This window comes from Gobius niger, assembly GCF_951799975.1.
Source record: "Gobius niger genome assembly, chromosome: 11".
NCBI classification, from domain to species: Eukaryota; Metazoa; Chordata; class Actinopteri; order Gobiiformes; family Gobiidae; genus Gobius; species Gobius niger.
In genome coordinates, this window is record NC_136862.1 from 2157716 (window position 1) to 2179469 (window position 21754).

The following is a 21754-nucleotide window of genomic DNA, read 5'->3' on the forward strand; positions in this document are numbered from 1 at the left end:
ACAGAAAAACAAAACTAAAGTGGTTCCATAATATTAGAGAAATCCGGGTCTTTGTCCAACCTGAGGTCCGCGTGCCCTGTGGGGGTCGCACAGACACAGCTGCTCTCATGCAAATACAGGAGGTGAGATTGAGGGGTTTAAAGGAGGGGCAAACAGCAGCATGAATAAGTAACCAGTCCTCCAGGTGTTATGTTAATGCTGTTGTAATAGGTTTAACTGAAGGATTCTTTATGTTGTTATTATATGTTTACTTTTTTACATGTGTGGTTTCTCCTGCAAATGAGTAGTTGTTTTTTCGGTCATTACATTATTTTAAACAACCTCCTGAGACCTGAGAGTTCGTCTGCTGTGCAGTTTATAATTGTTCTTGCTATTTGGGATAAGTAGGACCTAATAAGTATAATAACTAAACTGTGATGTTGTACAGGAAGTAGTTTTTGCAGAAAAGGACGTCCTGATGTGAGGACAGTGGGTCTGTCAGAACCTTATGAAATATCATTTACTGTTAAAGGCCAGAAGGTCCTAATTAGTCAAAATTCAGCTTTTCAGCTTAATATAATGAGTAGTTAAGGTTAAGAGGTTAAAACTAACTCTGTGGTTGAATTCTCCAGGTTCAGAGCTTCAGAATGATCTGCAGCCCATATTCATTTAGATTTAGTAAAAGTTGTGTTTTTCAGGCGATGAGAGACAAAACTGGTATCAGTTCAGTATCGGATATTTGTAGCCAATACCCAATATCGTATTTTTGTCGGTTCCGATATCGAATATCAGTATCAGATCGTGAAAAAAATAAAAAATACAAAAAATAAACTAAAATCTCCATCTGAGACGGATGGCTCATAGAGGCGGGGCTAAATAGGCTAACTATCTAGCACGCTAGCTATAGCGTTTATTTCTACGACAATTTACCACTTAGTATTTTAGTATAAGATTTACAACTGTACAACATGACTCTGCAAATGTGCCACAATAACTATTTACAACTGTAAACCATGTAAATATTCCAGAGTTTAGCTAAACCACATGGTCGAATAAATAACGTTATATCGTCCCAATGTCCTCAAACCAGAGCTTCACATTCACTGCAATTACTAAAATATGTCACATTTTAATCCCCACATGATGAAGAGACAGTGTTGGACATAAATAAATGTCTTTTATTCAGATCATTGGGATAGATTTTTTGATACGAGAAAAATCCCACAAGAGCTGGCGTTTTCAAGATGCTCTGACCTACTAGTGTCGCCATGACAATTTGGTCTCTCTCATGTGATCCATCGCCCCGAACAGGTGCCACAATAAGCATCTGTTATTCCCTTCACCTGTCAGTACTCTCAGTGCTACGCCTTATTTGGAAACATTAAACTGGCATTTGCTGGATCTTAACAGTTTTTGACATTGTTTTTCTCTACATTATTCTTTAATTGGCTTTCAACATCTTGTCATTAAAGATAAGACATTACATTGCCTGTTTTCCATTCTCTTCATCTCACTGGCTGAAGGACGTATGAATTCCATCTGCGGCAATAAAGTCTACAAGTACAAATCACCTGGATCATTTTTCTTTGGAGAACTGGTGTAAAAGGATTTTGCTGATGTTCCCGCCATCGTCTTCTCACTGACATTGGTGTAATGTTGTGACATCACCACAAGATGGCGTGGGCAGTGTCTCCAAATGTGGCCAACAGGTCAAAGATGGACAAATGTGACTCTCATTGTGTCAAGAGGCAAAAATAAAGTAAAGTCCTGGTATGAGGTCACAGGGTCTCAGGAGGTTCAAACACAAAAACACAAACATTCACAGTGAATGATTTTTAGAGACATTAAGCCTCAAGATTCAACCTGTAAAGGATAAACAACCAGGTCGAAAAGTTTCCAAAGTTGGTAATGATTGGACTGTGTGAACTTCTCATTTTGCACAAACCTAATGTACTGCAGTAAATGTAACTTAAAGGAACAGGCCAGTGTTTTTCCAGACTGAGATGTTCTGACCTGAGCTTAGATGAGTTGATCCGTACCTGTCTGGTCTTTGTGGAAGAGCTCGGTCGCTTCTAACTTCACCCCCATTGGAGCCATAGGAATATACCGGGAGAGGCCAAATGCTAACAACATCTTTGGTCGTATGGAAAAACTGTGAACTATAAGTCAGAGAAGAGTTTCACTGATCATTGTTTGGAAGTGACTGGATCCACAAACCACATTCACCTCATGCTGAATGTCCTTCCATCGTTTGGAATATTGTCTCCACTTCTGAACGCCTTTACGGTTTACAACAAAGTTCCACCTTGTGTGTAAAGCTGTGTGAATAAATAATAATCACCAGTGTTTGTAATAACTGTTCTCTTTTGTTTTTCCAACAGCTGCAACATGACGAAGATCACAGAGAAGCTTCTCCTGGAGAAAGGCTCTCCCAAAACCAGCAGACTGGAGGACATTCACTCTTTAAAGTCAGTTCTTTTCATTCAGTAATAACAAAACATATAAAGCTTTAGGCTCCTCCACTTTACAGGCTCAGACTCAACCACATCTGGAACGTTTTCTTCCTTATCTAACTCCTGCCTGATTATTGAGATTTGAACAAAAAAACAAGGTGAAAATGAGGTCAAAGGGCGGAGAGTTAAAGTAAATAGCAGAGAAGTGCTTCAGTTCTTTATCCTGGCGTCTGTATAACCCTGTCTCCTCTCGTCCTCCTCAGTCTGTCGAAGCTCTCTCTGAGCTGTGAGGACCTGCCGTGTCCCTCATGTCCCTCATGTCCCTCATGGCGTCTGTATAACCCTGTCTCCTCTCGTCCTCCTCAGCCTGTCGAAGCTCTCTCTGAGCTGTGAGGACCTGCCGTGTCCCTCATGTCCCTCATGTCCCTCATGGCGTCTGTATAACCCTGTCTCCTCTCGTCCTCCTCAGCCTGTCGAAGCTCTCTCTGAGCTGTGAGGACCTGCCGTGTCCCTCATGTCCCTCATGTCCCTCATGGCGTCTGTATAACCCTGTCTCCTCTCGTCCTCCTCAGTCTGTTGAAGCTCTCTCTGAGCTGTGAGGACCTGCCCGTGTCCCTCATGTCCCTCATGGCGTCTGTATAACCCTGTCTCCTCTCGTCCTCCTCAGCCTGTCGAAGCTCTCTCTGAGCTGTGAGGACCTGCCGTGTCCCTCGTGTCCCTCATGGCGTCTGTATAACCCTGTCTCCTCTCGTCCTCCTCAGTCTGTCGAAGCTCTCTCTGAGCTGTGAGGACCTGCCGTGTCCCTCATGGCGTCTGTATAACCCTGTCTCCTCTCGTCCTCCTCAGCCTGTCGAAGCTCTCTCTGAGCTGTGAGGACCTGCCCGTGTCCCTCATGTCCCGCCTGGCGTCCCTGGAGCGCCTGGACCTGTCGGGGAACAGGCTGAAGGAGTTTCCTCGCGCCGTGTCGCTGCCCGCCCTCAAACACCTCGACCTGAGCGACAACCAGATGGAGGACGTGACGAGTGTGGAGCGTCTGAGCGGCGTGGAGGAGCTGTGCATGGAGGACAACCTCTACGTCACCGTGAGGACGCCGCTTTACCGCGGGGAGGGCGGGAGAGTCAGCTAGAGTATTGCATTTGCGGCCGCCATTTTGAATAAATAGGGCTGCAGAATAAATATATCACCACAAACATGACGCAAAATCCGTATCGCAAGAAAATATCATAAAATGAGTTCATTCTTCATCTGACGGAGGTCGATACATTTCTTCAAACTCGGGCCACGGAGACGCTTATGGTGTTTTTTGTATTTATGTTTTGTTTTTTGTTTTAACCCCTTAACTCCCACCTGAACTGAGCACATTTTCTACAGTTTGGCTTTACCCCAATCCAAAAGCTTCTGGAAAAAAGCTGAGCCAAAAACAATGATGGAAATGTGAAAAAAAGCGACGATAAAATGACCCAAAAAAATGACAAAAAATTTACCAAAAAAGGACAAAAAAATGGATGGAAAATTGACGGGGAAAAAAGACAAAAAATGACGGAAAAAATGTCAAAAATTGCACAAAAAATGTGATGAAAATAACAAAAAAGTGATAAAAAAGGGATGAAAAATTGACGGGAAAAAAAGACAAAAAATGTCAAAAATTGCACAAAAATGACGAAAAATGTGATAAAATTGTGACAAAAAATTGATGGAAAAATTACAAAAAATGTGATAAAAATGTGACAAAAAAGACAAAAAATTACAAAAATGTGACAAAAAGTGAAAAAAATGAAGAAAAAACATTACAAAAAAGAAAAAAAATGACTTAAATATCAAAATAAAGTGATGGGGGAAAAATCTGATGACGTGATGTGGTCTAATTTTTGACCTTTTTTAATACAGGCTATTAAGCTGTCGAGCTTATTTAATAAAGATCACCTTTTATTAGCCTATTTCTATTTCCCATCTTTTTTTATTTCGTCCGTGTGACCTTGAATTGACTATAAGGTTAATGTGGGACAGATTCTTTAATCTTCCTCACTTCCTGGTTAGAGAAATGTTCTTTTGTGCCGTAAAACCCGTGGGTGTGGCCTCGTCATGCATGAATGTTTTTAGCCGTTTCATTCAAATGACTCTGACAGGACCGTCAGGATCATAAATGTCACGCGCCCTCTGACCTACGCAATGTTGTTACATCATTTTATTCATGTTTTTCAGGTGAGCGATAACTATAAGATGATGGTGCTGCTGCCTCTGCTCCGGATGCACAACGGGAAAGACGTCACGGCGACGGCCAATCACCTGCGCTACGTGTACACCGACAACCTGCGCTCCCGGGTGAGCCTCAGCGCTACTGTCTGCGCTAGCTACTGTCTGCGCTAGCTACTGTCTGTGCTAACTACTGTCTGTGCTATCTACAGTCTGCGCTAACTACTGTCTGTGCTAACTACTGTCTGTGCTAACTACTGTCTGCGCTAACTACTGTCTGCGCTAACAACTGTCTGTGCTAACTACTGTCTGTGCTAACTACTGTCTGTGCTAACTACTGTCTGTGCTAACTACTGTCTGTGCTAACTACTGTCTGTGCTAACTACTGTCTGTGCTAACTACTGTCTGCCCTAACTACTGTCTGCTCTAACTACTGTCTGCGCTAACTACTGTCTGTGCTAACTACTGTCTGCTCTAACTACTGTCTGTGCTAACTACTGTCTGTGCTAACTACTGTCTGTGCTAACTACTGTCTGTGCTAACTACTGTCTGCCCTAACTACTGTCTGCGCTAACTACTGTCTGCGCTAACTACTGTCTGTGCTAACTACTGTCTGTGCTAACTACTGTCTGTGCTAACTACTGTCTGTGCTAACTGCTGTCTGTGCTAACTACTGTCTGCTCTAACTACTGTCTGTGCTAACTACTGTCTGTGCTAACTACTGTCTGTGCTAACTACTGTCTGCCCTAACTACTGTCTGCGCTAACTACTGTCTGCGCTAACTACTGTCTGTGCTAACTACTGTCTGTGCTAACTACTGTCTGTGCTAACTACTGTCTGTGCTAACTGCTGTCTGTGCTAACTACTGTCTGCTCTAACTACTGTCTGTGCTAACTACTGTCTGTGCTAACTACTGTCTGTGCTAACTACTGTCTGTGCTAACTACTGTCTGTGCTAACTACTGTCTGCCCTAACTACTGTCTGCGCTAACTACTGTCTGCGCTAACTACTGTCTGTGCTAACTACTGTCTGAGCTAACTACTGTCTGTGCTAACTACTGTCTGTGCTAACTGCTGTCTGTGCTAACTACTGTCTGTGCTAACTGCTGTCTGCGCTAACTACTGTTTGTGCTAACTGCTGTCTGTGCTAACTGCTGTCTGCGCTAACTACTGTTTGTGCTAACTGCTGTCTGCGCTAACTACTGTCTGCGCTAGCTACTGTCTGCGCTAACTACTGTCTGCGCTAGCTACTGTCTGTGCTAACTACTGTCTGCTCTAACTACTGTCTGCGCTAACTACTGTCTGCGCTAACTACTGTCTGCGCTAACTACTGTCTGCGCTAACTACTGTCTGCGCTAACTACTGTCTGTGCTAACTACTGTCTGTGCTAACTACTGTCTGTGCTAACTACTGTCTGTGCTAACTGCTGTCTGTGCTAACTACTGTCTGTGCTAACTGCTGTCTGCGCTAACTACTGTCTGCGCTAACTACTGTCTGTGCTAACTACTGTCTGCTCTAAGTGCTGTCTGCGCTAACTACTGTCTACGCTAACTACTGTCTACGCTAACTACTGTCTGCGCTAACTACTGTCTGTGCTAGCTACTGTCTGTGCTAGCTACTGTCAGCGCTAACTACTGTCTGCGCTAACTACTGTCTGCTCTAACTACTGTCTGCGCTAACTACTGTCTGTGCTAACTACTGTCTGCGCTAACTACTGTCTGCTCTAACTACTGTCTGCGCTAACTACTGTCTGTGCTAGCTACTGTCTGTGCTAACTACTGTCTGCTCTAACTACTGTCTGCTCTAACTACTGTCTGTGCTAACTACTGTCTGCTCTAACTACTGTCTGTGCTAGCTACTGTCTGTGCTAGCTACTGTCAGCGCTAACTACTGTCTGCGCTAACTACTGTCTGCTCTAACTACTGTCTGCGCTAACTACTGTCTGCGCTAACTACTGTCTGCGCTAACTACTGTCTGTGCTAACTACTGTCTGCTCTAACTACTGTCTGTGCTAGCTACTGTCTGTGCTAGCTACTGTCAGCGCTAACTACTGTCTGCGCTAACTACTGTCTGCTCTAACTACTGTCTGCGCTAACGTGTCTGTGCTAACTACTGTCTGCGCTAACTACTGTCTGCTCTAACTACTGTCTGCGCTAACTACTGTCTGTGCTAACTACTGTCTGCTCTAACTACTGTCTGCGCTAACGTGTCTGTGCTAACTACTGTCTGCGCTAACTACTGTCTGTGCTAACTACTGTCTGCTCTAACTACTGTCTGTGCTAACTACTGTCTGCTCTAACTACTGTCTGTGCTAACTACTGTCTGTGCTAACTACTGTCTGCTCTAACTGCTGTCTGCTCTAACTACTGTCTGCGCTAACTACTGTCTGCGCTAGCTACTGTCTGTGCTAACTACTGTCTGTGCTAACTACTGTCTGTGCTAACTACTGTCTGCTCTAACTGCTGTCTGCTCTAACTACTGTCTGCGCTAACTACTGTCTGCGCTAGCTGCTGTCTGCGCTAACTACTGTCTGCTCTAACTACTGTCTGCGCTAACTACTGTCTGCGCTAGCTACTGTCTGTGCTAACTACTGTCTGTGCTAACTACTGTCTGCTCTAACTGCTGTCTGCTCTAACTACTGTCTGCGCTAGCTACTGTCTGTGCTAACTACTGTCTGCGCTAGCTACTGTCTGCGCTAACTACTGTCTGTGCTAACTACTGTCTGCGCTAACTACTGTCTGTGCTAACTACTGTCTGTTCTAACTACTGTCTGCTCTAACTGCTGTCTGCTCTAACTACTGTCTGCGCTAGCTACTGTCTGTGCTAACTACTGTCTGCGCTAGCTACTGTCTGCGCTAACTACTGTCTGTGCTAACTACTGTCTGCGCTAACTACTGTCTGTGCTAACTACTGTCTGTGCTAACTACTGTCTGCTCTAACTACTGTCTGCACTAACTACTGTCTGCTCTAACTACTGTCTGCGCTAACTACTGTCTGTGCTAACTACTGTCTGCTCTAACTACTGTCTGCGCTAACTACTGTCTGCTCTAACTACTGTCTGTGCTAACTACTGTCTGTGCTAACTACTGTCTGCTCTAACTACTGTCTGCTCTAACTACTGTCTGCTCTAACTACTGTCTGCTCTAACTACTGTCTGCTCTAACTACTGTCTGCGCTAACTACTGTCTGCTCTAACTACTGTCTGCGCTAACTACTGTCTGCTCTAACTACTGTCTGCGCTAACTACTGTCTGCGCTAGCTACTGTCTGTGCTAACTACTGTCTGTTCTAACTACTGTCTGCTCTAACTGCTGTCTGCTCTAACTACTGTCTGCGCTAGCTACTGTCTGTGCTAACTACTGTCTGCGCTAGCTACTGTCTGCGCTAACTACTGTCTGTGCTAACTACTGTCTGCGCTAACTACTCTCTGTGCTAACTACTGTCTGTGCTAACTACTGTCTGCTCTAACTACTGTCTGCTCTAACTACTGTCTGCTCTAACTACTGTCTGCTCTAACTACTGTCTGCTCTAACTACTGTCTGCGCTAACTACTGTCTGTGCTAACTACTGTCTGCGCTAACTACTGTCTGTGCTAACGTGTCTGCTCTAACTACTGTCTGCTCTAACTACTGTCTGCGCTAACTACTGTCTGCTCTAACTACTGTCTGCGCTAACTGCTGTCTGCGCTAACTACTGTCTGTGCTAACTACTGTCTGTGCTAACTACTGTCTGTGCTAACGTGTCTGTGCTAACTACTGTCTGCGCTAACTACTGTCTGCGCTAACTACTGTCTGTGCTAACTACTGTCTGTGCTAACTACTGTCTGTGCTAACTACTGTCTGCGCTAACTACTGTCTGTGCTAACTACTGTCTGCGCTAACTACTGTCTGTGCTAACTACTGTCTGTGCTAACTACTGTCTGTGCTAACTACTGTCTGTGCTAACTGCTGTCTGTGCTAACTACTGTCTGTGCTAACTACTGTCTGTGCTAACTACTGTCTGTGCTAACTACTGTCTGCGCTAACTACTGTCTGCGCTAACTACTGTCTGCGCTAACTACTGTCTGCGCTAACTACTGTCTGTGCTAACTACTGTCTGTGCTATCTACTGTCTGTGCTAACGTGTCTGCGCTAACTACTGTCTGCGCTAACTACTGTCTGTGCTATCTACTGTCTGTGCTAACGTGTCTGCGCTAACTACTGTCTGCGCTAACTACTGTCTGTGCTAACTACTGTCTGCGCTAACTACTGTCTGTGCTAACTACTGTCTGCGCTAACTACTGTCTGCTCTAACTACTGTCTGTGCTAACTACTGTCTGCGCTAACTACTGTCTGCTCTAACTACTGTCTGCTCTAACTACTGTCTGCTCTAACTACTGTCTGTGCTAACTACTGTCTGTGCTAACTACTGTCTGTGCTAACTACTGTCTGTGCTAACTACTGTCTGCTCTAACTACTGTCTGAGCTAACTACTGTCTGCGCTAACTACTGTCTGTGCTAACTACTGTCTGCTCTAACTACTGTCTGTGCTAACTACTGTCTGCTCTAACTACTGTCTGCTCTAACTACTGTCTGTGCTAACTACTGTCTAAATCCCAGATCATCTCCTTGTGGGAGAGAAGCTTCAGGCCGACTCAGCCCCTCAGCAAAGACAAGATGGCCGCCCTGGAGAAGGACTTCGTGAACACGGCCAAGCAGCAGGTCAAGTTCGGGCCCAGCTCCGTCAGTGACTTCACCAAGTGGAGGGTAAGACCTTCATCCTTCTGCTGCTGTGAGCGACACTGGGGTCAGTTATTTAGATCTGTGGATCCTGAGGAGAGAAGATGGAACTTTATTGATACTGTTCAGGCTGGAGGCTGCAGGTGAAAACAACACGCTCACCCAGGTTTATTTATTCAGGACGTTACTCCAACTCTTTCCCGGGCTTTTTCACAAAATAAAACCGTATGTTTGAAAATAACCAAGATTTTGGCCACTTCTATGCATTAACCTCTTAACTCCCACCTGAACCGAGCACATTTTCTCCAGTTTGGCTTTACCCCAGTCCAAAAGCTTCTGGAAAAAAGCGGTGAAAATAGTGACAAAACTGAGACGAAAACAATGATGGAAATGTGACAAAAAAGTGCCAAAAATTTGATGAAAAAATGACAAAAAATTGACAAAAATATGACCAAAAAATTACTAAAAATTGATAAAAAATCTGAAAAAAATCGACGAAAAAATTACAAAAATGTGAAAAAAAATGACAAAAAAATGACAAAAATTTGACAAAATTTGACAAAAAAATGACAAATTTTTTTACAAAAAATGACAAAAATGTGACAAAAAAATGACAAAAAAGTTACAAAAATGAGTTGAATCCCCAACAAAAAAATGATGGAAAAAAAATCTGATGACGTGAGGAAAAAGATCCTCGGTTCAGGTGAGAGTTAAGAGGTGCCTTATTGTTAAATGAAAACATGAAGCAAAAAAACGCTTCATAAAATAAAACCGGTAAAAAGAATGGAGACAGTGGACACCCCTGCCTTGTCCCCTGTGGAGAACCTGCCCCTCCCGTCCTCACCTCTGTCCCCTCGTGTTTAGGTCGGCATCATCGCAACGGAGTTCTTCAAGCTTCAGACACAACCCAAAGATCAGAAGAAGAAGTCGTCAGAGGATCCACAGGTACGATTTGTTTAACGCTGAATATCACAGCTCCAAAAGTTGCAGTTGAGAAGAACATGTGCCATAAAAACGACTGATGTTTCAAGTCTGTGTCGTCACCGCAGAACGCCACGCCACAGAACGCCACGCCACAGAAGAGAAAAAGGGCCGCCTCACCCGCAGACACAAAACAGACTCCTGTGAAGAGAGCTCTCATACCGGCCTCCCCTGCACGACAGAGTCCACGCAAGACCGGCCTGAAACTCACACCCCAGAAGAACCTCCAGACCAGCACCCCTCAGAAGAACCTCCAGACCAGCACCCCTCAGAAGACCCTCCAGACCAGCACCCCTCAGAAGAACCTCCAGACCAGCACCCCTCAGAAGACCCTCCAGACCAGCACCCCTCAGAAGAGCCTCCAGACCTCCAAACCCTCCAGGGATCCAAGTGTGCGCACAGTCAGGCAGAGCAAACCGGAGCCCGTGAGCCTCAAGCCCAGTAAGAGTCCGGCTAAAGTCCTGCCGACGGCTGCAAAGATGGTTTTTAATCAGGTACGACAACGACTTTTAACCCCTTAACTCCCGCCTGAACCGAGCACATTTTCTCCAGTTTGGCTTTACCCCAATCCAAAAGCTTCTGGAAAAAAGGCGAGGAAATAGCAACAAAACTGAGATGAAAACAATGATGGAAATGTGACAAAAAGGTGAGAAAACATTGACGAAAAAGTGACGAAAAATTGATGAAAAAGTGGCAAAAATGTCACAAAAATGCCAAAAAGAAAGTGACAAAAAAATGACAAAAATGTGATAAAAAATTGACAAAAAATGAAAAAATGTGACCAAAAAAATGACAAAAAAATTGGAAAAAATGATGAAAAAATGACAAAAAATTTATTTAAAAAATTACAAAAATGTGATAAACATTTGACAAAAAATGACAAAAATGTGACAAAAAAATGGATAAAAAATTGACAAAAAATGTGACCAAAAAAATGATTAAAAAATGATGAAAAAATGACAAAAATGTGACAAAAATTGATAAAAATTTGATAAAAAATTGACAAAAATGTGACAAAAAAAATGACAAAAATGTGATAAAAAATTGACAAAAAATGAAAAAATGTGACCAAAAAAATGACAAAAATGTGATAAAAATTTGACAAAAAATGACAAAAAATGACAAAAATTTGATAAAAATTTGACAAAAAATTGATAAAAATTTGACAAAAAATTGATAAAAAATGGATGAAAAAATGACAAAAATGTGACAAAAAATGACAAAAATGTGACATAAAAAAATGCCAAAAATGTGACAAAAAATGTGAAAAATTTGATCAAAAAATGACAAAAATATGATAAAAATGTGACAAAAAATGTGAAAAATTTGATAAAAAATTGACGAAAAAATTACCAAAAAAGGACAAACAAATTACAAAAATTTGTTGAATACCCAACAAAAAAACGATGGAAAAACAATCTGATGCCGTGAGGAAAACGATCCTCTCGGTTCAGGCGGGAGTTAAGAGGTTAAAGAAAGTATTGGGCTGATGTTTATTCCATCCCCCTGAATCCCACAGTTACGGTTCTCGGCTGTAAAGATATTTTGGCGTTTACTGATGTTCCCCCTGTTCTCTGCTGCAGAAGCCCGTGTGCCTGAAGACCCACCACGTGCTGCAGTGTCACAGTAAACAGGACAGTCCCGCTGACCTCAGCACGCAGCTGTGGGCCTGCGCCTTCCAGCCTCAATCCAACGGTAACCACCGAGAGAGTTTTCATAACAATTTTGCAACTTCCGTTCAAATTAAGGCGAGACACTTTAGGTGAAAGTATTGATTTTTCACGCAGTGGTGGAAGTGGAGATTTGTATCTGTTTTCCTCCCTTTACATCTTAGTTTTCATGTCAGATATAAAAATGATGATGTATATTTTATGATGTTTTGTCTGCGAGGTGGGGGCGACCCGGAAGTAGAAAGACCGTCTTTCCCGCGGGTTTTCATTCATAAATATTGACAGATTTTACATCCACGTGTCCTGCTAAGGGGCCCCGTGATGACGCTTTCACCCAAATATGGTGTTTTTCCTCCTACGAGCCCTTATAGCTTAGCTCCAACAGACTCCAAACTTTCCAGTCTTGGACTTGATAATATTTTGAAGGTTTTTTCTGAGGGATTTTTTAATATCTAATTCCTAGCCTGATTTATTCAGCTTTGAAGCCAAAAAAACAGGCGGAGTTTGAGTTTTTACAGATTTTTTCACTGATGATTAGTTTATTGAAAAACTAAACAAAAAATCCAAAATCCCTCTGAAAAAATCTGAGTCACTAATATGTCAATAAAATAAAACCATAAATTTTAATCTGGCTCAATCCATTATTTTGATTTCGTTGCCCAAAATATAGGCAATTTTGGTCATTTTAATGCTGAAAATGCCTTATTTTTATGTGAAAACATAAAATGACAATGATGGAAATGTGACAAAAATGTGACAAAAAAGTGACAAAAAATTGATGAAAAAGTGGCAAAAATGACCAAAAAAAATGACAAAAATGTGACAAAAAATGATGAAAAAGTGGCAAAAATGTCACAAAAATGTCAAAAAGAAATTGACAAAAAATGACAAAAATGTGATTAAAAAAACGACAAAAATGTGACAAAAAATATCCAAAAATGGGTTTAAAAAAACGACAAAAAAATGACCAAAATGTGACAAAAATGATGAAAAAGTGGCAAAAATGTCAAAAAGAAATTGACCAAAAATGACCAAAAAATGACAAAAATGTGACAAAAATGACAAAAATGTGATTAAAAAAACGACAAAAATATGACAAAAAAATTACAAAAATGTGACAAAAAATATCCCAAAATGGGTACAAAAAAAAGACAAAAGAATTATCAAAATGTGACAAAAATGTGATTAAAAAAATGACAAAAATGTGATAAAAATTTGACCACAAAATGACAAAAAAATGACAAAATGCAATAAAAAAAATTCTCATATTTATATCTGTAATGTTCAGCAAAAGTTTCAAATTGATATCTCTACATTTATTTTTTTCCCCCATTCACCTGCAGTGTCTCGCCTTAAATGGTATGTTTCCATAAAAAAGTAAAAAAAAAAAAAAATCTTTAGCCAATATATTTATTGTAAGTGAGACAAAGTGAGACCCTGAGCGCCTTTAACCCTGTAACGTGTTCCTGGTGGTTCTGCAGACGGCTCCAGTCGCCTCGTGGCCACATGTGGAGGAGGCTCTCTGTGTCTGATCGACTGTGAGGTCGGAGTCGTCATGAAGAAGTACAAAGTCCCAGGAGAGGTCTGTACGAGCCCACTTATTACGCCACACTCATCATAATTATAGTCAAAATATTTTCTATTGAACTTCGAACCTTGTCTTCATGACTCAGCTTTTCTGGTTCTCTGTGACTGCTTGCAGGAGTTCTTCGCTCTGGCCTGGACCTCGGTGCTGATGTGCTGCGGTAAAGCCACGCCCGCTCAGCCGTGCAGCGTCCTGGCGGCGGGAGGGAAAAGGGGCGTGGTCAAACTGATCCACCCGCGGAACAACATCGCGTACGGCGAGTTCAGGGCGAGTCGTAAAGCCCTGTCCGTGCTGCGCTTCAACCCCAACAAGGGAAACTTCCTCTACAGTACGGCAGCTTCACACTGGGGTCCAGGTTACTTTTATTTATTTAGTTATTTATTTATTTACTCAGTTTTGTCTTTGTGCAGCCGGTTCCTACGACAACAAGATCGTGCTGTGGGACATCGGAGGACTGGACAATCAGTACAACTACAAAGTCGTGTAAATACATTTGTCTTATTTAACCTCTTAACTCCCACCTGAACGGATCCCATTTTCTCCAGTTTGGCTTTACCCTAATCAAAAAGCAAAAAAGCACCAAAACAGCCACAAAAAATGAGAAGAAAACAAGGATGTAAACACAACAACAATGCGACAAAAATTCAACAAAAAAATTACAAAAATCAACAAAAATGTGACATGAACTCAACCAAAAAATTACAAAAATTCAACAAAAATGTGACAAAAATTCAACAAAAATGTAACAAAAAAATCGACAAAAATGCGACAAAAATTCAACAAAAAAATTAAAAAAATCAACAAAAATGTGACAAAAATTCAACCAAAAATTCAACAAAAATGTGACAAAAATTCAACCAAAATGTGACAAAAAAAATCGACAAAAATGCGACAAAAATTCAACAAAAAAATTACAAAAATCAACAAAAATGTGACATGAACTCAACCAAAAAATAACAAAAATTCAACAAAAATGTGACAAAAACTCAACCAAAATTTGACAAAAACTCAACCAAAAAATAACAAAAATTCAACAAAAATGTGACAAAAACTCAACCAAAAAATAACAAAAATTCAACAAAAATTCAACAAAAATGCAACAAAAATGCAACAAAAATTCAACAAAAAAATTACAAAAAATCAAGAAAAATGTGACAAAAACTCAACCAAAAAATTACAAAAATTCAACCAAAATGTGACAAAAAAATCAACAAAAATGTGACAAAAACTCAACCAAAATGTGACAAAAAAATCAACAAAAATGCGACAAAAATTCAACAAAAATGTGACAAAAACTCAACAAAAAATAACAAAAATTCAACAAAAATGTGACAAAAATCAACAAAAATGTGACAAAAATTCAACAAAAAAATTACAAAAATCAACAAAAATGTGACAAAAATTCAACAAAAATTCAACAAAAAAAATTACAAAAAATCAACAAAAATGTGACCAAAATTGAAAACAAAAAAACATACAAAAGGTGACACAACACAGCAACAACACAAGGAAAAAGATCAGTTTTGTGGGTCTTAGCTTTCAAATGAGGTGTTACACAGGCCGATATAATGGCCAAAGAGGACAGAATGCATTTGGTTCAGGCGGGTGGTAAGAGGTTAATCATTTATTATGTTTCTTACTTGAGTTGTTGTAAGTTTAACTCTTGCTGTTGTTGGATCAGTCAGCTGATGTCGCTGGAGAGCAGCTCCACCCTCCTGCACCTCTGCGTCCCCCCCAAGGCCCCGCTGTCCCACCTGCTGGCGGGATGTGACGACGGACTGCACTGTTTCAGCAACCCGGTCCCTGCCACGCCCACAACCAGGTGAGACCACACCCACAACCCGCTCCCTGACACGCCCACAACCAGGTGAGACCACACCCACAACCTGCTCCCTGACACGCCCACAACCAGGTCCGCCATGATACGAAGCCTCTGGCATAGGGACCTCTGGTGCTAACTATCATAGCCACTTTAGCATAGGGACCTCTGGTGCTAACTATCATGGCCACTTTAGCATAGGGACCTCTGGTGCTAACTATCATAGCCACTTTAGCATAGGGACCTCTGGTGCTAACTATCATGGCCACTTTAGCATAGGGACCTCTGGTGCTAACTATCATAGCCACTTTAGCATAAGGACCTCTGGTGCTAACTATCATAGCCACTTTAGCATAGGGACCTCTGGTGCTAACTATCATAGCCACTTTAGCATAGGGACCTCTGGTGCTAACTATCATAGCCACTTTAGCATAGGGACCTCTGGTGCTAACTATCATAGCCACTTTAGCATAGGGACCTCTGGTGCTAACTATCATAGCCACTTTAGCATAGGGACCTCTGGTGCTAACTATCATAGCCACTTTAGCATAGGGACCTCTGGTGCTAACTATCATAGCCACTTTAGCATAGGGACCTCTGATGCTAACTATCATAGCCACTTTAGCATAGGGACCTCTGGTGCTAACTATCATAGCCACTTTAGCATAGGGACCTCTGGTGCTAACTATCATAGCCACTTTAGCATAGGGACCTCTGGTGCTAACTAACCGGTGATTAGGAGCTATGTGCCGTCCCATAAGCCACTGCGCCGCCAATGTAGTCTAGTCTAGTTCACTAACTGCAGAGATCTAACAGTCGACCCCATGAAAGGTTAAGGATCAGTTGCTGGTGTTAGTGCTTAGTGGCTTTAGTTTGATGGTTTCAGACGCAGACCAGGACCAGGTGAGACCACAGATGTTACTCTCACAGCCGTGCTGGAAGAGCTGGTCTCTCCAACTGATAATTCACAACTTTTATTGAAAGTCTTGCATAGTAACACAGTAAGAGCTGCAAACAGAAAAATACTGCACATTCATCAACTCGTAACATAATGTTTTATCTTCTTCATCTTTTTTTTTACCTTATTTATTGTCATTAAATTAATGACCTCGGAATATTAACATTTAAACCATATGACAACATCTACTTTGAGTGCTATTATGTATTATCCATGAATATTTATAAACCCTTTTAACTTAGTCCTATAAATATAAATATCTTTTTACTTTACCATTAAATTTGAACCTTTGGAAAAGCTGTGCATTAACCTCTTAACTCCCACCTTAACCGAGCACATTTTCTCCATGTTCAGCTTTCCCCAAATCCGAAAGCTTCTAGAGAGTTCACAGTCTATAGGCCTCTCTGCCTTATTTGTAAGCTAGACTGCGTCGTTTCCAGTGTCACTTTTTTTACTCTGTTTATTTCACATTTTTGCAGCTTTTTTGTTGGGGTTTAGTTGCTTTTTTGAACATTTTTTCTGGGGGTTTTTTGGACAATTTTTTCTGCTTTTTTAACCATTTTTTCCCCCTGCTTTTTTAACCATTTTTTCTGCTTTTTTAACCAATTTTTCTGCTTTTTTAACAATTTTTTCTGCTTTTTTAACAATTTTTTTTTCCTGCTTTTTTAACCATTTTTTATGCTTTTTAGACCAGTTGTTTTTAGCTTTCTTCTAAGTGTTTTATGGCATTATTGTAACTTTTTTGCTTCTTTTTCATCCTTGTTTACATCTCGTTTTCATCTCTATTTTGGCGCTTATTTTTAAGAAGCTTTTAGATTTGGGTGAAGCCAAACTCGAGAAAATGTTCAGGTGGGAGTGAAGAGGTTAAGCGTGGCTTTTAAACTAAGTGCAACAGCGCCCTCTAGTGGGTGAAAAAGTTACATTTCACAAAGCAGCTCATTCTAAACTCCGTAAAAGTAATAAAACATTAATACCAGCCATGTTCTCTTAGGAACTGTAAACCGTGATCTAAAGTGGCATTTCACTGTTGCTCTCCAGTCGAGGAGCGCTTGGATTTGGGTAAAGCCAAACAGGAGAAAATGTGCTTGGTTAAGGCGGGGGTTAAGAGGTTTAAAGTGTTCATTATTTCTGTGGTAACGTTTTCCTGCATGTGTTATATTTTCCGTCCACTCGATGGCGCTGTGGAGCTCAAATGAACCTCCTTCAAACTGGAGAAGTGAGGGCCTCAGATCCATCGGTAGTGGTGTGGTGTTCTCATGACGGTGTTGCTCCTGCAGGTGGAGGCAGACGGAGGTCACGTTCCCGGCGTACGAGGAGGAGGACGCCGAGCACGACTATCACACGGTGGACGGCCTGGCCTTTCTCTCAGACGACATCGTGGGTAAGTGACTCACATTCACACGGAGCTTTCTGCTTCTTCTACAGGAACCGTTAAACCGGCCTGGTGTCAGAAAACAAGTTCAGGTTCTACTGGTGTCGGAAAAATCAAATCAAAAGCTGTTACCGAAAAAATGTGATCTTTTAGGTCCGAGTTTTGACGCTGTTGGTCCAGGGAGCGAGGATATTTTCTCCTAGGATAGTTGGTAGATCAACCAGTCACAAGTCATGAGAGTGAAACATCACACATACCGTAAATTCTCTAATACTGGCCTGTATTCCATTAGGGGCCGGGTCTCCGACAGGGGCCGGGTCTCTGACAGGGGCCGGGTCTCCGACAGGGGCCGGGTCTCTGACAGAGGCCGGGTCTCCCACAGAGGCCGGGTCTCTGACAGAGGCCGGGTCTCCGACAGGGGCCGGGTCTCCGACAGAGGCCGGGTCTCTGACAGAGGCCGGGTCTCTGACAGAGGCCGGGTCTCTGACAGGGGCCGGGTCGGGCCGGGTCTCCGACAGGGGCCGGGTCTCCGACAGGGGCCGGGTCTCCGACAGAGGCCGGGTTCGCGGCTGGCGGAGGCAAATTAAAGCCGGTCTCTATAACAGGCCGGGGCTTTTATTAGAAACTATAGCAGTAGAAATATTCCCCATGTTATGAGTTTGTCTCATACTGGTGTAAATGAAAACTCAGGTGCAGGAAGTAACAAACTGAACCCGGGCCGAGGGCGACGCTGCGGAGGAGCTGATCCCAGCGTAACTTTGACACAGATTTAGCCACTTTTCAAACCTCCTGTGACCATATTTGGAAACAGGGTAAATGTCGTGTGACCCTCCAGGGTGTTAATAAAGTCTCCATCGCGTCTTCAAAGCACGTCCAGCTGCTCCGTGTGCAGGTCAGTCCCACGCCTCAAAATAACTCCTCCCATCAGCGCGAGCGTCTCGTCTTCTCTCGGGTCAGTCTCATGATCGATCACAAACACAAACGCTCCGTCTAAACTCGCCTTTTACACAAGATAACAACAAATAATCCGGTCCGGTAAAAACGAAACAGAAACCTGCAGTGACACTGATGTCAAAGCTCCGCTAACAGCAACGAAACACTTCCTGTTGTCCCGACAAAATAAAAGGCGTCAATGTTCCAGCCGCTGGGAGAGGGTTTGAAATGTTCATTAATAAATGAACCTAAGATTTTAACCTGTGTTTGTTTCTGCGTCAGCCTCGAAGAACCACCTACTCGGGCGTATCTACCTGTGGAGCTGGAGTCAGACCCTGAGTAAGAAGAGCGGCTCCGTGCGGGCCGTGGTCCTGGCGGAGCTGCCGTGGGCCGACACCCAGGTGCCCTACCTCGCCCTCAGCACCTGCCCAGGTACGGAGCACCAGGGCTTTTCTTCTCTAAACTGCTTTGTTTTCCTGGAGTAGACCGCAAGAACTTTTCAGAATCTAATGATACGAATGAAGTCACGTGAGTCGCTCAGAGGAAAGGGCTCAGGACAAGATGTAGCATTGCTTTGCTAGCTAGCTAACTTTCCTAACGTTTAGCCTGGCGCTAGCTAACAACAGAGTGAAGAAAACCATGATACAAACGTGGTAATAATATCCTTCTCACCTGTTTCGTCAGAGCTCACGTACGTCTCATGTGAACTTACAGGAACTTATCTTCTGTGTTCTTCCAGATGAAGGTAGAGATTTAGGTGAATAAATAGAATATAATAGCTTTAAGTGAATTTGCTTTATTATCTAAGGATTTTGAAGTATTTTGTCAGGTTTATAGGTTTTTATCGCCAAATACATCGTTTTTGTGATATTTGTTTTTCATATGTGATACACAGTTTTATTCATACCGCTCTGCCCTGAAGTTTAACCCCTTAACTCCCACCTGAACCGAGCACATTTTCTCCAGTTTGGCTTTACCCCAATCCAAAAGCTTCTGGAAAAAAGCTGTGAAAATAGCAACAAAACTGAGACGAAAACAATGATGGAAATGTGAGAAAAAAGTGAGAAAAATTGATTAAAAAGTGGCAAAAATGTCACAAGGAATTGACAAAAAAGTTACAAAAATATGGTACAAAATTTGACCAAAAAAAATACAAAAATGTGACAAAAAATGACAAAAATGGGACAAAAAATTGACGAAAAAATGACCAAAAAATGACCAAAAAATGACGAAAAAATGGCAAAAAAAATACAAAAATATAGTAAAAAATTTGACAAAAAAATGATGAAAAAATGTGACAAAATGTTACAAAAAAATACAAAAATATAGTAAAAAATTTGACTAAAAAATGACAAAAATGTGAAAATGTGTGAAAATAGCAGCACAACTGAGAGGAAAACAATGATGGAAATGTGACAAAAAAGTGAGAAAACATTGATGAAAAAGTGACAGAAATGAGACCAAAAAAATGATTAAAAAATGGACAAAAAAATGACAAAAATGTAAAAAAAAAATAATACAAAAACATTATACAAATTTGACAAAAAAAATTAAAAAAAAATCTGACAAAAATGTGATAAATTTTTTTTTTTAAATGACAAAAATGTGATAAAAAAAATGACAAAAAAGTAACAAAAATGAGTTGAATACCCAACAAAAAAATGATGGAAAAAAAATCTGATGACGTGAGGAAAAAGATCCTCTCGGTTCAGGCGGGAGTTAAATCAATAATGTCTTATATATTTATGTACTAGTAATTCTACACAATAATAGGTTGGAAAAGACCAGCTGGAGCTTCTTTGAAAGTTGGCACACATTTATTTGCAAAAATTATCATCTGAATATCAAGATGTTGAAGAAAATATCATTTGAGATCATAATTTTTGTTAATATCCCCCACCCCTAGACACAAATCACTATTTTTCATGACAACTTTTGGAAAAATTGGCCACAAAACCGTGTAGGGACTGAGTAAACCTGCTGTAATGTTCAGTGTGTAATACTGTTGCTCTGCAGGACGCTCCTACGTGGTGTGTGGAGACGACAAAGGACGAGTGTGGACCTACCACATCCGAGACCTGAAGGACAGAAGCCACACCCCCAAGGTCCGTGTTCTGTTTAACCGTGATCATTCTCACCACATGTTTTAACACAGAGTTTAATGAAAGTGTCTGAGCTTCAGTCTGACCCTCATGACTCTCAAACTCTCCTTCTCGGCGTAGATTCTGGAGTGGCCGGCTCCGCTCAGGAACGGCGCCGCTGCCCTGGACGGCCCCTCCATCAACGCCGTGAGTACAGACCCCGAGCTGCGGTACCTGGTGGCCCTCACCGACAAGAACCTGGTGCTGGTGTGGAAACGGGAGGAGGCGTCCTGAACAGAGGAGCTTCATCCACATCTCAGATCCATCATTACAAGAACCTGGTGCTGGTGTGGAAACGGGAGGAGGCGTCCTGAACAGAGGAGCTTCATCCACGCCTCAGATCCATCGATACAAGAACCTGGTGCTGGTGTGGAAACGGGAGGAGGCGTCCTGAACAGAGGAGCTTCATCCACGCCTCAGATCCATCGATTCAAGAACCTGGTGCTGGTGTGGAAACGGGAGGAGACGTCCTGAACAGAGGAGCTTCATCCACACCTCAGATCCATCGATACAAGAACCTGGTGCTGGTGTGGAAACGGGAGGAGATGCTCATACTTTTAGTCACTCCCACTGGGATTAACTAAAAAAATATATATATTTATTTATTTGTCAAATTTCTATCACATTTTTGTCATTATTTTTGTCATTTTTTGTCACTTTTTTTTTTGGATCGAAAATTTTTTATCAAAATTGTGTCATTTTTTTCACATTTTTGTAATTTTTTTGTCAATTTTTTATCCATTTGTTATCAAATTTTTTGTCATTTTTTTGTCAAATTTTTATCAATTTTTTGTCATTTTTTTGGTCAAATTTTTATCAATTTGTTGTCATTTTTTTGTCATTTTTTTGTCATTTTTTGTCAAATTTTTATCAATTTGTTGTCATTTTTTTGTCATTTTTTTGTCATTTTTTGTCAATTTTTTATCAATTTTTTGTCAATTTTTTATCAATTTT

General features: G+C 41.6%; 1 protein-coding gene across 1 annotated transcript; it reads left to right on the forward strand.

The window, feature by feature from the left end:
• Positions 1-2367: 2367 nt before the first annotated feature.
• Positions 2368-21320, forward strand: lrwd1 (leucine-rich repeats and WD repeat domain containing 1; the record flags this gene model as incomplete). The annotated part of the gene is made up of 15 exons (XM_079566758.1): positions 2368-2447; positions 3279-3513; positions 4635-4754; positions 9222-9368; positions 10206-10286; positions 10391-10816; positions 11906-12017; positions 13474-13574; positions 13695-13905; positions 13988-14060; positions 15259-15399; positions 17632-17735; positions 18942-19091; positions 20676-20764; positions 20882-21320. 15 exons carry the CDS (start codon positions 2368-2370, stop codon positions 21032-21034), a joined length of 2223 nt encoding a protein of 740 aa, XP_079422884.1. The 3' UTR covers positions 21035-21320.
• Positions 21321-21754: the final 434 nt, after the last annotated feature.